The sequence below is a fragment of the Eucyclogobius newberryi genome, unplaced genomic scaffold (genome assembly GCF_026437365.1).
Source record: "Eucyclogobius newberryi isolate DKJ021-1_F unplaced genomic scaffold, fEucNew1.0.hap1 SCAF_20, whole genome shotgun sequence".
In the NCBI taxonomy this organism is placed as follows: Eukaryota; Metazoa; Chordata; class Actinopteri; order Gobiiformes; family Gobiidae; genus Eucyclogobius; species Eucyclogobius newberryi.
In genome coordinates this window covers 6,015,862-6,031,792 of record NW_027315835.1, presented here as the reverse complement: position 1 = coordinate 6,031,792, position 15,931 = coordinate 6,015,862, and the positions used below count along the sequence as shown (strand labels likewise).

Here is a 15,931-nt window from a genome sequence, read left to right as displayed (position 1 = left end):
TGTGTGTGTGTGTGAGTGTGTGTGTGTGTGTTTAGTGTGTGTGTGTGTGAGTGTCTGTAGTGTGTGTGTGTAGTGTGTGTGTGTAGTGTGTGTGTAAAATATATTGTTGGATATTGGATTCAAATGGAAAGGGGGTTAATAATACACACCAGATGACAAACATTCATATTTTTTAATATTTTATTCCCCCCCAAGATTGACAGGTGAAGCCCTGCCTCCCCTGCCTCCCCTGAATGCACCTCCCTGGGTTTCTATGATACAGAAGTAAATACAGTGAATAATGGATAAATAAATTGAACACAATAATATAATTAATATTGACAGTACATGGAACATATGACCAATAAATGTGTGAATATAGTTGGATACATTTAAAGAAGTTCAAATGAAACAGAAAAGTGTTCAAGCAACAACAACACAACAGTTAACAATGACTTCCAGACATATTCTCATCTAAAGATAGAAAGTCTGAGTGTCCTTGAACGCATCACCACTAGCACCAGCGTGTGATGGAGTGATACTGGCCTATGGTCCGTGAATGCATCATGGGCTCAGCTTACGCTGTATCATACATAATAACACGATTAAAACAGAGACGAGGCACAAGGAGGAAACAACTCACATTCTCAAGAACCAAGAACCAAGAACCCACAAAGAGATTCTCAAGAACCAAGAACCCACAAAGAGATTCTCAAGAACCAAGAACCCACAAAGAGATTCTCAAGAACCAAGAACCCACAAAGAGAAGACACGAGGAACGAGGAGCAGACGGGAAGCAAAAGAACCAGACGAAGAGAAAACAAGAGGAAGTTTCACTAAAACACCCAGAAGTCCTGTAAGATGCTAAACCATGATGGAGAAGTGGGAAGATGTGATTGGCTGAAGAGTTTCTGAACATCGATGGAGATCAGGTTTCAACTAAACTAAACCAGAGTGATTAACTAGATCATGAACAAACAAAACATTATATTTACAACTCTAGAGTCTTGTTAATACTCGGTCTGGACTCGGTCTGGACTCGGTCTGGACTCGGTCTGGACTTGGTCTGGTTCAGTTTTCTCTCTTTTCCTCCTGGTGTTTGACTTTTCTGATGGAAAAGACTGATTTTAGAGTCACTGATGTTGACCTTGTGTTTCAGAGATGTCCTCCACAAGTGAAAGGAGCTCTGAGGAGACGTTCTGGTGCTCCATCTGTCTGGAGGTGTTCTCTGAGCCAGTGTCCACTCCATGTGGACACAACTTCTGCAAACGCTGCATCAGTGAGGCCTGGGCCCCTGAGGGCCCCTGCACATGTCCTCTGTGTAAGAGGAGCTATGACAGAAGACCTGAGCTCAGCATCAACACACTGCTGCGAGAGCTGCTTTCAGAGGCTAAACTGGACAAGAACAAGAGCAGATCTATGGACCACATGCCCGTCTTTAGTGAGGTCCAGTGTGACCTCTGCTCTGAGCCCAAGCTGAAGGCCCTGAAGTCCTGCCTGGTCTGTCTGTCCTCATTCTGTGAGACCCACCTCCAGCCTCATCTCACAGTCTCTGGGCTGAAAAGACACCAGCTGATGGAGCCTGTGGAGAACCTGGAAGACAGGATATGTCCCACACACCAGCGCCCCCTGGAGCTCTTCTGTGGCACTGATGAGAAGATCGTGTGCATCACGTGCTCCGTTCTAGAGCACAAGAACCATGAGCTGTTGTCTCTGGAGGAGGCGTGTGAGAGCAGGAGGTCCTCTCTGCTGCACACTCAGGCTCAGAGCCAGCACATGGTGGAGCAGAGGAGGCTGAAGGTCCAGGAGATCCAGCGCTGTGTGGAGCTCAGTGACACAGAGGTCCACAGAGAGAGGGCTGTGGGGCTGCAGGCCTTCACTGATCTCATGCAGTCTGTTCAGAGGCGTCAGGACCGGTTCTTAGAGGAGCTGCAGGAGAAGCAGAGCCGGAGCCACAAACGAGCCCAGGAGCTGGTGCAGCAGCTGGAACAGGAGATCTGTGAGCTGGAGAAGAGCAGCACTGAGGCGGAGCGGCTCTCACGCTCTCAAGACCCCCTCCACTTTCTACAGCACTGCCCTGCACTCACGCCCCCTGCTGGACTGAAGGAGCGGAGCACCGTGAGCTTTGAGCCAGAGACGTGTGAGGGCAATTTAGCCAGGGCTCTGTCTGAGCTGGAGAAACATCTCTCTGAAAACTTTAAGAAAGTGTTTAAAGCTGGGCTAAAGAGAGTGAAGCAGTTTGTGGTGGACGTCACTCTGGATCCAGACACTGCTCATCCTCGGCTCGTTCTGTCTGAAGATCTCAAACAGGTTCATCACACTGATGTGAAGAAGAAGCTCCCAGATTCTCCTCTGAGGTTTGATTGTTGTGTTTGTGTTCTGGGAAAGCAGAGTTTCTCCTCAGGCAGGTTTTACTTTGAGGTTCAGGTCAAAGGGAAAACAGACTGGGATTTAGGAGTGGCCCAAGAGTCCATCAACAGGAAGAGAGAGTTCACTCTGAATCCTAAAGATGGAATCTGGTGCATCATCTTGATAAACAAAGATCAGTACAAAGCTTGTTCAGACTCTCTTGTCCCTCTGTCTCTGCAGCGAGCTCCTCAGAAGGTCGGGGTGTTTGTGGACTATGGTGAGGGTCTGGTCTCCTTTTATGATGCAGATTCTGCAGCACTTCTCTTCTCCTTCAGCAGCTGCTGCTTCAGAGAGAAACTGATTCCATTTTTCAGTCCCTGTTTAAATGCTGAAGGTTCAAACTCTGCTCCTCTGGTCCTCACTGCAGTTTAGACTTTCAGAGGTCAAAGTGACTAAAACAAGAATAAAAGTTCTGAACTTCAGTCACATGTAACTGTGGAACCTTTTCACTCCATTTTGGACTGAAAGTACAAAGTTCTTCTCTTTATTTTTTCAGTTCTTTTGAAATGTCTGAAGCTTTATTTGGATCCTGTTCATGGTGACCTCCTGTGAGAGGGTTTTGGGTTCAAGTCTCGGCTTTGATCAAACTAAATATTTGTATAAAAATGTCTAGAAATTAGGAAATGTTTTTAAAATGTTTAATCAAAATCTGAACTTTCCATCGCTTCATCTGTTTCTTCTTGTCGTCCATGTTGGCTAGAGGTCAGAGGTCAGAGGTCAGAGGTCAGGACAAACAGGGCGTTTTCACAGATGAAGGTCTAAACCAGGTCTAAACCAGGTCTAAACCAGAGCTAAACCAGAACTAAACCAGGATTAAACCGGGACTAAACCGGGACTAAACCAGGACTAAACCAGGACTAAACCAGAACTAAACCAGAAATAAACCAGAACTAAACCAGGTCTAAACCAGGACTAAACCAGAACTAAACCAGGATTAAACCGGGACTAAACCGGGACTAAACCAGGACTAAACCAGGACTAAACCAGAACTAAACCAGAACTAAACCAGAACTAAACCAGGTCTAAACCAGGACTAAACCAGAACTAAACCAGGACTAAACCGGGATTAAACCGGGACTAAACCGGGACTAAACCAGGACTAAACCAGGACTAAACCAGAACTAAACCAGGACTATACCAGAACTAAACCAGGACTAAACCGGGACTAAACCGGGACTAAACCAGGACTAAACCAGAACTAAACCTGCTCTAAACCAGGACTAAACCAGAACTAAACCAGGACTAAACCGGGACTAAACCGGGACTAAACCGGGACTAAACCAGGACTAAACCAGGACTAAACCAGAACAAAACCAGGATTAAACCGGGACTAAACCGGGACTAAACCAGGACTAAACCAGGACTAAACCAGAACTAAACCAGGTCTGAACCAGAACTAAACCAGGACTAAACCAGGACTAAACCAGGACTAAACCAGAACTAAACCAGGACTAAACCAGGTCAATACCAGGTCTGAACCTGAACTATACCAGGTCTAAACCAGACTTAAACCAGGACTAAACCAGGTCTAGACCAGGAATAAACCAGGTCTAAAGCAGAACTAAACCAGGACTATAACAGGTCTAAACCAGGACTAAACCAGAACTAAACCAGGATTAAACCGGGAATAAAACCGGGACTAAACCAGGACTAAACCAGAACTAAACCAGAACTAAACCAGGTCTAAACCAGAACTAAACCAGGACTAAACCAGGTCTAAACCAGAACTAAACCAGAACTAAACCAGGTCTAAACCAGGACTAAACCAGGTCCAAACTGGAACTAAACCATGTCTAAACCAAGTCTAAACCAGAACTAAACCAGGACTATACCAGGTCTAAACCAGGACTAAACCAGAACTAAACCAGGATTAAACCGGGACCAAACCGGGACTAAACCAGGACTAAACCAGAACTAAACCAGGTCTGAACCAGAACTAAACCAGGACTAAACCAGGACTAAACCAGAACTAAACATGGACTAAACCAGGTCTAAACAAGAACTAAACCAGGACTAAACCAGGTCAAAACCAGAACTAAACCAGGACTTTACAAGGACTTAACCAGGTCTGAAACCAGGACTAAGCCAGGTCTAAACCAGAACTAAACCAGGACTATACCAGGTCTAAACCGGGACTAAACCAGAACTAAACCGGGACTAAACCGGGACTAAACCGGGACTAAACCAGGACTAAACCCGGACTAAACCAAGTTTGAACCAGGACTAAACCAGGTCAGATGATTTGGAGGGCCGAATTTGGCCCGCGGGCCGTGAGTTGAATAGAACTACATTAGAGAGAATATATCGACCATAAATTCAATTAATTTTTTTTTTGTAAAGCCCAAAATCACAACAACAGTTTCCTCTGAGGGCGACAGTGAAAAACAGATGAAACAATGTCCGTGGGGACGAGGGACGATGTCCCAGAGTCCTCTGTCCTTAGCCCCTCCTTCTACAGGAAAAACTACAAAAAACCTCTTTGTGAAAAAGTCTAAACCTGGAGGAGTTCCAGATGAAGGAGAAATCTGACTCTCAGACACTAAAAGACTTCACTGTGTTTTTGTTTCATTCTTAATGTTGTTTTGGCTGAAGCAGCTCTGGACCTTTGATTTATGATGTTTGATTAAAAGATCTTAAATAAATGAAATTAATTATATGTGATTATATAAATATCCATCCATCCATCCATCCATCTTCTGCCGCTTTATCCGGGGCCGGGTCGCGGGGGCAGCAGTCTGAGCAGGGACTCCCAGACTTCCTCCTCCCCAGACACTTCCTCTAACTCCTCCGGGGGGATCCCAAGGCGTTCCCAGGCCAGCCGAGAGACAAAGTCTCTCAAGCGTGTCCTGGGTCTTCCCCGGGGCCTCTTCCCGGTGGGACATGCCTGAAACACCTCCCGAGGGAGGCGCCCAGGAGGCATCCGGAACAGATGCCCGAGCCACCTCAGCTGGCTCCTCTCGACGTGGAGGAGCAGCGGCTCTACTCCGAGCTCCCCCCGTGTGGCCGAGCTCCTCACCTTTTCTCTAAGGGAGCGCCCAGCCACACGGCGGAGGAAACTCATTTCGACCGCTTGTATCCGCGATTTTGTTCTTTCGGTCACTACCCAAAGCTCATGACCATAGGTGAGGGTAGGAACGTAGACCGACCGGTAAATTGAGAGCTTTGCCTTTCGGCTCAGCTCCCTCTTCACCACAACGGTCCGATGCAGCGACTGCATCACTGCAGCCGCTGCACCGATCCGCCTGTCGATCTCACGCTCCATCCTTCCCTCACTCGTGAACAAGACCCCGAGATACTTGAACTCCTCCACTTGGGGCAAGGACACCCCACCCACCTGAAGAGGGCAAGCCACCTTTTTCCGGTCGAGAACCATGGCCTCGGATTTGGAGGTGCTGATTCTCATCCCAGCCGCTTCACACTCGGCTGCAAACCGTCCCAGTGCATGTTGCAGGTCCGGGTTTGATGGAGCCATCAGGACAACATCGTCTGCAAACAGCAGAGATGAGATCCTGTGGTCCCCAAACCGGACACCCTCCGACCCCTGACTGCGCCTAGAAATTCTGTCCATAAAAATTATGAACAGAACCGGTGACAAAGGGCAGCCCTGGCGGAGTCCAACATGCACTGGGAACAGGTCTGACTTACTGCCGGCAATGCGAACACAGCTCCTGCTCCGGTCATACAGGGACCGGACAGCCCTGAGCAAAGGGCCCCGGACCCCGTACTCCCGGAGCACCCCCCAAAGGACACCCCGAGGGACACGGTCGAAAGCCTTCTCCAGATCCACATAGCACATGTGGACTGGTTGTGCAAACTCCCATGAACCCTCGAGCACCCGATGGAGGGTATAGAGCTGGTCCAGTGTTCCACGACCGGGACGAAAACCACTCTGCTCCTCCTGAATCCGAGGTTCGACTATCGGTCGGATTCTCCTCTCCAGTACCTTGGAATAGACCTTACCCGGGAGGCTGAGGAGTGTGATCCCTCTGTAGTTGGAACACACCCTCCGGTCCCCCTTCTTGAACAGAGGGACCACCACCCCGGTCTGCCAGTCCAGAGGCACGGTCCCCGAACGCCACGCGATGTTGCAGAGACGTGTCAACCAAGACAGTCCTACAACATCCAGATACTTTAGGTACTCAGGGCGGATCTCATCCACCCCCGGAGCCCTGCCACCGAGGAGTTTGCGAACAACCTCAGTGACTTCAGCTTGGGTGATGGATGAGCCAGCCTCCGAGTCCCCGGTCTCTACTTCCTCTTCGGAAGACGTGACTGAGGGATTAAGGAGATCCTCAAAGTATTCCTTCCACCGTCCGACGACATCCCCAGTCGAGGTCAGCAGGCCTCCACCCGCACCGTAAACGGTGTTTGTGAGACACTGCTTCCCCCTCCTGAGGCGCCGGACGGTTTGCCAGAATTTCTTTGGTGCCGACCGATAGTCCTCCTCCATGGCCTCCCCGAACTCCTCCCAGGCCCGGGTTTTTGCCTCTGCGACAGCACGGGCCGCGGCTCGCTTGGCCTGCCGATACCCGTCGATGACCTCCGGAGACCTGCAAGCCAGAGTGGCCTGATAGGCCTCCTTCTTCAGTCTGACGGCATCCCTTACTTCCGGTGTTCACCACCGGGTTCGGGGGTTTCCGCCACGACAGGCACCGGAGACCTTGCGACCACAGCTCCGAGCAGCCGCATCAACAATGGAGGCGGAGAACATGGTCCACTCGGACTCAATGTCCCCAACCTCCCCCGGGACATGGGAGAAGCTCTCCCGGAGGTGCGAGTTGAATACCCTACTGACAGAGGGCTCCACTAGACGTTCCCAACAGACCCTCACAATGCGCTTGGGTCTGCCAAGTCTGTCCGGCTTCCTCCTCCGCCAGCGGATCCAACTCACCACCAGGTGGTGATCGGTTGACAACTCTGCCCCTCTCTTCACCCGAGTGTCCAAGACACGCGGCCGGAGGTCTGATGACACGACAACAAAGTCGATCATTGACCTCCGGCCTAGGGTGTCCTGGTGCCATGTGCACTGATGGACACCCTTGTGCTTGAACATGGTGTTCGTTATGGACAATCCGTGGCTAGCACAGAAGTCCAATAACTGAACACCGCTCGGGTTCAGATCGGGGAAGCCGTTCTTCCCGATCACCCCTCTCCAGGTGTCACTGTCATTGCCCACGTGGGCGTTGAAGTCCCCCAGTAGAACAACGGAGTCCCCGGTCGGTGCACTGTCCAGTACCCCTCCCAAGGACTCCAAGAAGGCCGGGTACTCTGCACTGCTGTTCGGCCCGTAGGCCGCCACAACAGTGAGAGACCTGTCCCCCACCCGAAGGCGGAGGGACGCGACCCTCTCGTTCACAAGGGTAAACTCCAACACGTGGCGGCTGAACTGAGGGGCTATCAGCAAGCCCACACCAGCCCGCCGCCTCTCCCCGCGGGCAACACCAGAGAAGTGGAGCGTCCAGCCCCTCTCGAGGAGATGGGTTCCAGAGCCCAAACTGTGCGTGGAGGTGAGGCCGACTATATCTAGTCGGTATCGCTCAACCTCCCGCACAAGCTCAGGCTCTTTCCCCCCCAGCGAGGTGACATTCCATGTCCCCAGAGTTGGTCTCTGTGTCTGGAGATCTGGTCGCCGAGGCCCCTGCCGTCGACTGCCGCACAGATCTCTCTGCACCGGCCCCTTATGGATCCTCCTGCGGGTGGTGGGCCCACGGGAGGGCGGCCCCACATCGCTCTTTCGGGCTGTGCCCGGCCGGGCCCCGTGGGGTAAGACCCGGCCACCAGGCGCTCGCCATGGAGCACCCATCCCAGGCCTGGCTCCAGGATGGGGCTCCGGTGACGCCGATCCGGGCGACGTGAACTGCCTTGATTGTGTTGTCATCATAGAGGGCTTCTGAACCGATCTTTGTCCGACCCGTCACCTAGGACCTGTTTGCCTTGGGAGACCCTACCAGGGGCATGAAGCCCCCGACAACATAGCTCCCGGGATCATTCGGGCACTCAAACCCCTCCACCACGTTAAGGTGTCGGTTCAAGGAGAGGATTATATAAATATATTTAAATTAATGTAATTAAATAAATGTAATTAAATAAATGTAATTAAATCATCACATTTCCTGGAGTCATTTCTGTCCCTCCGGGGATGACGTTCATGTTGTTGTTTTCCCTCTTTACAAGTGACAGCTGAGTCACATGACCTGCACCTGCGTTACCACGGAAACCACACTCTCGTTGTAACATGAATTAAGTGAACGGGGCTTTCATGAACGAGTCTGACGAGAACGTGTATTCACTTTGCTCTTGGTTCTCCCGCCTCGTCCTCCCAGTGAAGAGGTCGTGGGTTCCACTCCCGAGCTCCTCCCCCTCTTGCCCAAGGGCACAACGGCGTCCGTCCTTTAAACTCACTCTCGCTCCTTCGGTTTATGGACTAAAACATCACCCTCTCTTTTTCTTCTCTTTCTCCCTCCCCGTCTCTCTTTCCTCCCCCTTTCCCTCGACCTCTCCTCTGTTTCCTCACACTTTTCTCATTCTTTCTCTTCCTCACACTCTTTTTCTTCTCTCTCTCCCTCCAACAATCCCTCCTCTTTCTCTCACACTACCTCCATCCCACTCTTTTCTTTCTCTTTCCATCCCACTCTTCCCCATCTTTCTCTTCTCCCCCTCTTTCCTCCCTCTCTATTGTTGACACATTACATTTGCAAAATTAAAATCATTAATTTTGTCTGTCCATGTTTCCACTAGAAATTGCAGTGTGTTTCTATCTTGAAACATGTGTAACTTCTGTTCTTAAGTACATTTACTTTGGTGACGCTGTAGTTTAGAGCTCTGAAATCTGAACTTAATCCAAGAATCCGTTTGTCGTCTTCTCTTAAATGTTTATTCGCCGGGCGAGTTTACAATGCGACCTTTGACCTCCTTTTTATCACTGTAAATATATAAAATGGTGAGTTAGGCCTGGGTCATAGTTCAGCTTCAGGAGAATAAAACCTTCACTGTTCTGTCCTGAGAGATCGGAAACATGCAACAAACGGTTATTTTACCTTTATTCTTTTGATTAATCGATTAGTTGTGACAGGCCAGAGAATGTGAGGATTTTAGCTCAGTTTTAACCAGATAAAGCTGGACTTAAAGTGACGTATGACAGGTTTTTACAATGTTCTAATTCTGACTTTATCTGGTGTGTTTATACCTGTCGTACATATAAATGATAGTTTTACACCGATCGAGCAGGTATTTGTGGAGAAAACATGGAAAAATCTGTAGAAAATGACAGGAAGTGACATCACACCAGGGACACTCATGCAGGAAGTGACATCACACCAGGGACACTCATGCAGGAAGTGATATCACACCAGGGACACTAATGCAGGAAGTGACATCACACCAAGGACAATCATACAGGAAGTGACATCACACCAGGGACACTCATACAGGAAGTGACATCACACCAGGGACACTCATACAGGAAGTGACATCACACCAGGGACACTCGTACAGGAAGTGACATTACACCAGGGACACTCATGCAGGAAGTGACATCACACCAAGGACACTCATAGAGGAAGTGACATCACACCAGGGACACTCATACAGGAAGTGACATCACACCAGGGACACTCATGCAGGAAGTGACATCACACCAGGGACATTCATGCAGGAAGTGACATCACACCAGGGACACTCATGCAGGAAGTGACATCACACCAGGGACACTCATGCAGGAAGTGACATCACACCAGGGACACTCATGCAGGAAGTGACATCACACCAGGGACACTTATGCAGGAAGTGACATCACACCAGGGACACTCATGCAGGAAGTGACATCACACCAGGGACACTCATACAGGAAGTGACATCACACCAGGGACACTCATGCAGGAAGTGACATCACACCAGGGACACTCATGCAGGAAGTGACATCACACCAGGGACACTCATGCAGGAAGTGACATCACACCAGGGACACTTATGCAGGAAGTGACATCACACCAGGGACACTCATGCAGGAAGTGACATCACACCAGGGACACTCATACAGGAAGTGACATCACACCAGGGACACTCATTCAAGTCAAAGTTTATGCAGAATTTACACAAAGAAAACACATTTTTTTGACTCTAAACATGAATTCAACAAAACAAAGTTGCTCTCATATATTTTCCACCAACAACACACTTTAATAGCGACGGCTGTGTGTGGCGGTGTGTGGTTTATGAGGCCCGTGCAGTGAAGTGCGACACAAACGACATCGTTACGAAAGCCGTTTTTATTCATTTTGACGTATTTGACACAAAAACGAAAAAACAAAGTCCAGGTTTTTGTTCTCGACGACAATACGACACGATCAAACGTTGAATTAGTGACAGAAAAGTGACTGGCCCTGCGTTTGAATCTAAACTCACACTGAACACACATGATACACAGAGTCGGAGCGTTTCCTCATTTGGCTTTCTTCCCCTCCAGAGGCTCCGTGATCTTCTGTCCGGTCAGAAAGTTCCAGACTCCGGGGCGGTAAAACTCCTTGTTGTAAGAGTAGAGCAGAGCGTTGAAGATGGGGTTGGTTTTGGCAGTGACCGGGAGAGCCTTTGGAGAGAACGGGAACAGTTACCACAAGGGCTGACTTATGTATTTATTTATGTACATATGTTTGTGTTTGTGCTCTTAGGGCCTATTTTCCCTAAAACGCCTGAATAAAATGAGTTCAATTTGAAGCTGTTCCTGAACCTTTGGAGCACAAACAAATGTCTGGACTCTTTGTGAAGCTGAGACGCTGTCGTTTTTGTAGTTTCTGAAGTCTGTTTGACTCTAATCATAGGTAGAAAAGAGCTCTGCACAGAGGAATTCACATTTTAAATTCTGCCTCGATGTTAAATATATAAATGAGTGACGCTGGTTTCTGGAGCGATCGGCTGATTGACACTTGTTGGGTTTTGACAATTCTCTTTTAAAAGCTGAAGATAAATTCACAAAAAATGAGTTTTAGGGACTTATTTAAGAAACATTTCCAGACAGAATCTATATAAAAGTCCTATTAATTATTTTTATTTTATTTTAGGGTAATTTGAGGGGTGTCTCTTAGTTGTGTGAATATTTGTGGGATTTGTGTTGCTGTTTTGTCTCTATTTCAATGGGTTTTTCGGTTAAATAAGAGTTAATAATAACAATAATAATAATAATAATAATAATAATCATAATAATAATAATGATAATAGGCCCTGCGACGAGTTGGCCACTGTCCAAGCCCCGCCTAAGGCCCTAAGTCACTGGGATAAGCTCCAGTCACCCGCGACCCAGAAAGGAAACAAGCGGGAGGAAAAAAATGAATGAATAATAATAGGAAATAACAATAGAAAATAATAATAATAATAATAACATAAACTGAGAGTTCTAACCCGAAAGTTCATATATTTGAGTCATTTTAAAGAATAATAACTTTACATGATCGTGGTCGACTAAAGTTCTGGGCATGAATTAGTCGACTCATTTAAAAACTCTTCTTCTGTCGTTTAAATGTTTTACAGGGTTTTTATCGTCACATCTTTTCATATAAAAATAAGGCTTTTAATGTTTTATGTAACATTTAAATCTGAAAACTGGACAGAGAAAGGTTTAAAGTACTCGCTTCATTTGCTCGACATATTAGAGACAAAAAGAGACAGAATTAGACACGAGCCCGACAAATGCTTATGATGTCGTGATTGATGAGCTCATGATGTGTTAAAGGACAAATATGATGCATTATTTGTGCTGTTATTGGCTTTAAACATGCTCTTGAGCAGCTTTAGTTTAGCATTTCATGTTTTAGAACAAGAAAGAAACACAATCTAACTTTGCCACAGCCTTGAGAGAAACTGAGCGTTGGCTCCATCTATTGGCTGCAGAGGGAATTACACATGTAAGTTTCTCATGGTTTAGTCCTGGTTTAGTCCTGGTTTAGACCTGGTTTAGACCTGGTTTAGACCTGGTTTAGACCTGGTTTAGGAACGGGTGAAGTTCAGAGCTGGTTTTGTAGATCGTTTCTCTGACGTTTCAGAAAAAAAATATACAAATCTAAAGCCTAATATAATCCTGCTTCATGTTTCATAGGTGTTTCCTGATGTGCAGAATGACACTCAAAGCACTAAACAAGCTGCTACAAATATAAGATAAGACAATCCTTTAAGGGGAAATTTTGTTGTTACAACGCAGTAGAACAGGAGGAAAGGACAGATTATAGGAAGTTTAAAAAAAACACACTCTTAAAAGAACTCTTGGGAAATAAAATAAAATAGATGAATAAAAAATAAAACGATAAAGATAATAAAAATAAAATAATGATAATAGAATAAAATAAAAGAAAATAAAGTAAAAATAGCTAGCACAAGTCTAGGTAATAGGTAATAAGAATTACTCATGATGTTTCTGTGTTGGATTTGAGTCACTTTTTGTGCTTCCTGAACCTCAACACAAACATTTCCAGGTTTTGCACATTTCTGATGAGTAAAAAAAGGTCTGATTATGTTTGATCCTGAGAAGATAATAAATAAATACAACAGTCGTTTGTCAAAGTCGCTCAGCTCGAGCCTGAATCTGCTTCAGTTTGAGGCGTTTTCATGTTTGGACAAAATAGAATGAAGAATTTAAATTAAATGTTTAGTTTCAAATCAAAAATCAAATCAATTTATTTTTGTAACGCCCAAAATCACAACAACAGTTGCCTCTGAGGGCCACAGGGAGAAATGAATCAACAATGTCTGTGGTGGCGATAAAGTCAAACAATGTCTGTGGTGGCGAGGGACGATGTCCCAGGGTCCTCTGTCCTTAGACTCTCCTTCTCGGCCAGGAAAAACTACAAAAAAAACCTCTTTGGGAAAAAAGCGTAGAAACCTGGAGGAGTTCCAGTGAAGGAGAGATCCGACTCTCACAGACGGACACGAGGAGACTGGAGCTGGACCCACTCTTCAGGCAGAAGAGGGACCGTCTGAGTCGAGCTGGACCCACTCTTCAGGCAGAAGAGGGACCGTCTGAGTCGAGCTGGACCCACTCTATTTCAATGGGTTTGTCGGTTACATAAGAGTTTGCTTCATTTTTATTCAGTTTAAGTCAAATGTTGTGTTGTTCTTTCAGTTGGAGCCAGAACTGAGGTGATTTGAGTCCCTGGACCAGAGACCGGGTCCAGCCCAGGTCCAGATCTGGATCAAGTCCAAAGACCAGACCAGGACTACAGTCCAGACCAAGTCCAGACCAACAGCGCTCTGAATGCTTTTTACTGACTCATTTCTTTTTGAGGACAGATCTACTTTCTTCTGAGTTTGTCTTTTTGTCTTTTCTTCAATTTTTTTCCTATTTTTTCTAATTTTGAAGTTGTAGCACATCTTATTTTTGATCCTTCTTCTTTAAAGGGAATAAAACAGAATCACAAATAACTCCAAACTGTCCTTCAGCTCACGACTGAAGAATGTGGAGTACAAAAAGCTCAGGAGAGTTTATTAACAAATGTAAATAAGTCTGAAAAAAACGCAGTATTCTCTTGTGTGAATGTGAAACTTTCAAAATAAAAGCACACCTGACTTCTCTCCAGTTTGTTCTTTTATTTAGGAGAAAACTTTATTTGGAATTTTTCTAAAGTTTGAGGCTCTTTTTTGCCCCAAAAACTTTTCTCAAGCATCTTGTTGTATCTTAATCAATCTTTAGTAAAAATGTCAACACTGTAGCAGTACTGCAGTACTTGTACTTGTACTGCAGTACAAGTACTTTGTTACTTCCTTTGCAGACTGTGTTTTTTGTAGTTGCTCCAGAGCCGTTTACAATGTTGTACAGTGTGATTTAAACTGTCAACGTCACATGATCAGAGCCAGAACCAGAGTCTCCAGATAAACCTGTCTCACCTTTGTCCCGCCCCTCTGCCCTACCTGACTCCTCCCTCTTCCCTCCCTGACTCCTCCCTCTGCCGTCGCAGACTGAAGCAGGAAACACTCGTTTGCTCAAAGGCACCTCAGCGGCTTCAAACCCTCAACAATCTGCTCCAGCACAGGTCAGTGTTACTAGGCCCACTACTATTACTGCTATTACTACTGCTACTACAACTACTACTACTATTGGTGGTGTAGTTTGGTACTTGGTCCTGCTCCAGGTCCATTTCTCTTCTGCTTCACACACTTACACTGTGATTCTCACTCTTATTCTTATTTAATACCACTAAAGAGAAAACTTCTGCTGCTGCTGTCAATCCTGCACTTTATGTCACCACTTCTTTCATTCAACTCAACATTAGTTTGTCAAATATCAAAATAAACTGCAATAAATGTCATTTCTGTGGAAGTGAAAGTCAAACTTAAAGTCCTCCATTTTGTCTTTGTTCTTTTTCTCTTCAAATGTGGATCTGGAACAGTTTTTACTCATGAAAGTTCAAAAGTTTATTAGAATTTCATGTCAAACTGTGAAACTGGAGCAGAATGTAAAGAGGATTTAAATCTATCAATATATTTGATGCTTTGATTCTCTCCAAATACCAAGAGTCAACAGCTTGTTTTAAATCTTTATGAAATCATTCTTTTAGAAGTGACTTGTTAAACCATTATTTGATTGAACTCTGAGACTTTAAAGACATTTTGAAGCAGATAAAGGTGTAAATATGTGACTGAAGCTTCTCCACAGAGAATATTGATGAATAAAGTCTATTCTTGATGTTTCTTCTTTTTGGACACTTGAATGTCTCTGTGTTTGTTCTAAAAGCTCTTTTGGTTTGTGTTTTAGAGTCCGTTTAGTCCAGACAAACATGAACATGATTCAAACACTAGTTTAGTCACGATTAGTCCATGAATCTTCTGACGTTTGAATGTGGGAGAGAAAAAGATGAACAGAACACGAGAGAAACCAGATTTATGAAGCACAATGTTCATGTTCAACATGTCTGGACTCGGTCTGGACTCGGTCTGGACTCGGTCTGGACTCGGTCTGGACTCGGTCTGGACTCGGTCTGGACTCGGTCTGGACTCGGTCTGGTGCAGTCCCAGTGCATGTTGCAGGTCCGGGTTTGATGGAGCCATCAGGACAACATCGTCTGCAAACAGCAGAGATGGAATCCTGTGGTCCCCAAACCGGACACCCTCCGACCCCTGACTGCGCCTAGAAATTCTGTCCATAAAAATTATGAACAGAACCGGTGACAAAGGGCAGCCCTGGCGGAGTCCAACATGCACTGGGAACAGGTCTGACTTACTGCCGGCAATGCGAACACAGCTCCTGCTCCGGTCATACAGGGACCGGACAGCCCTGAGCAAAGGGCCCCGGACCCCGTACTCCCGGAGCACCCCCCAAAGGACACCCCGAGGGACACGGTCGAAAGCCTTCTCCAGATCCACAAAGCACATGTGGACTGGTTGGGCAAACTCCCATGAACCCTCGAGCACCCGATGGAGGGTATAGAGCTGGTCCAGTGTTCCACGACCGGGACGAAAACCACTCTGCTCCTCCTGAATCCGAGGTTCGACTATCGGTCGGATTCTCCTCGCCAGTACCTTGGAATAGACCTTACCCAGGAGGCTGAGGAGTGTGATCCCT

General features: G+C 46.6%; 1 protein-coding gene across 1 annotated transcript; it reads left to right on the top strand.

Annotated features, from left to right (window-relative positions):
* The first annotated feature begins 1,140 nt into the window (after positions 1-1,140).
* LOC140369370 (E3 ubiquitin-protein ligase TRIM39-like) lies at positions 1,141-2,775 on the top strand. Its single transcript, XM_072456696.1, has one exon. It carries the CDS (start codon positions 1,141-1,143, stop codon positions 2,758-2,760), a length of 1,620 nt encoding a protein of 539 aa, XP_072312797.1. The 3' UTR covers positions 2,761-2,775.
* The last annotated feature ends 13,156 nt before the right edge of the window (positions 2,776-15,931 follow it).

Bases quoted from the DNA above. Each gene is read 5' to 3' on its own strand.
- LOC140369370 (XM_072456696.1), top strand. From the start codon at position 1,141: ATGTCCTCCACAAGTGAAAGGAGCTCTGAGGAGACGTTCTGGTGCTCC.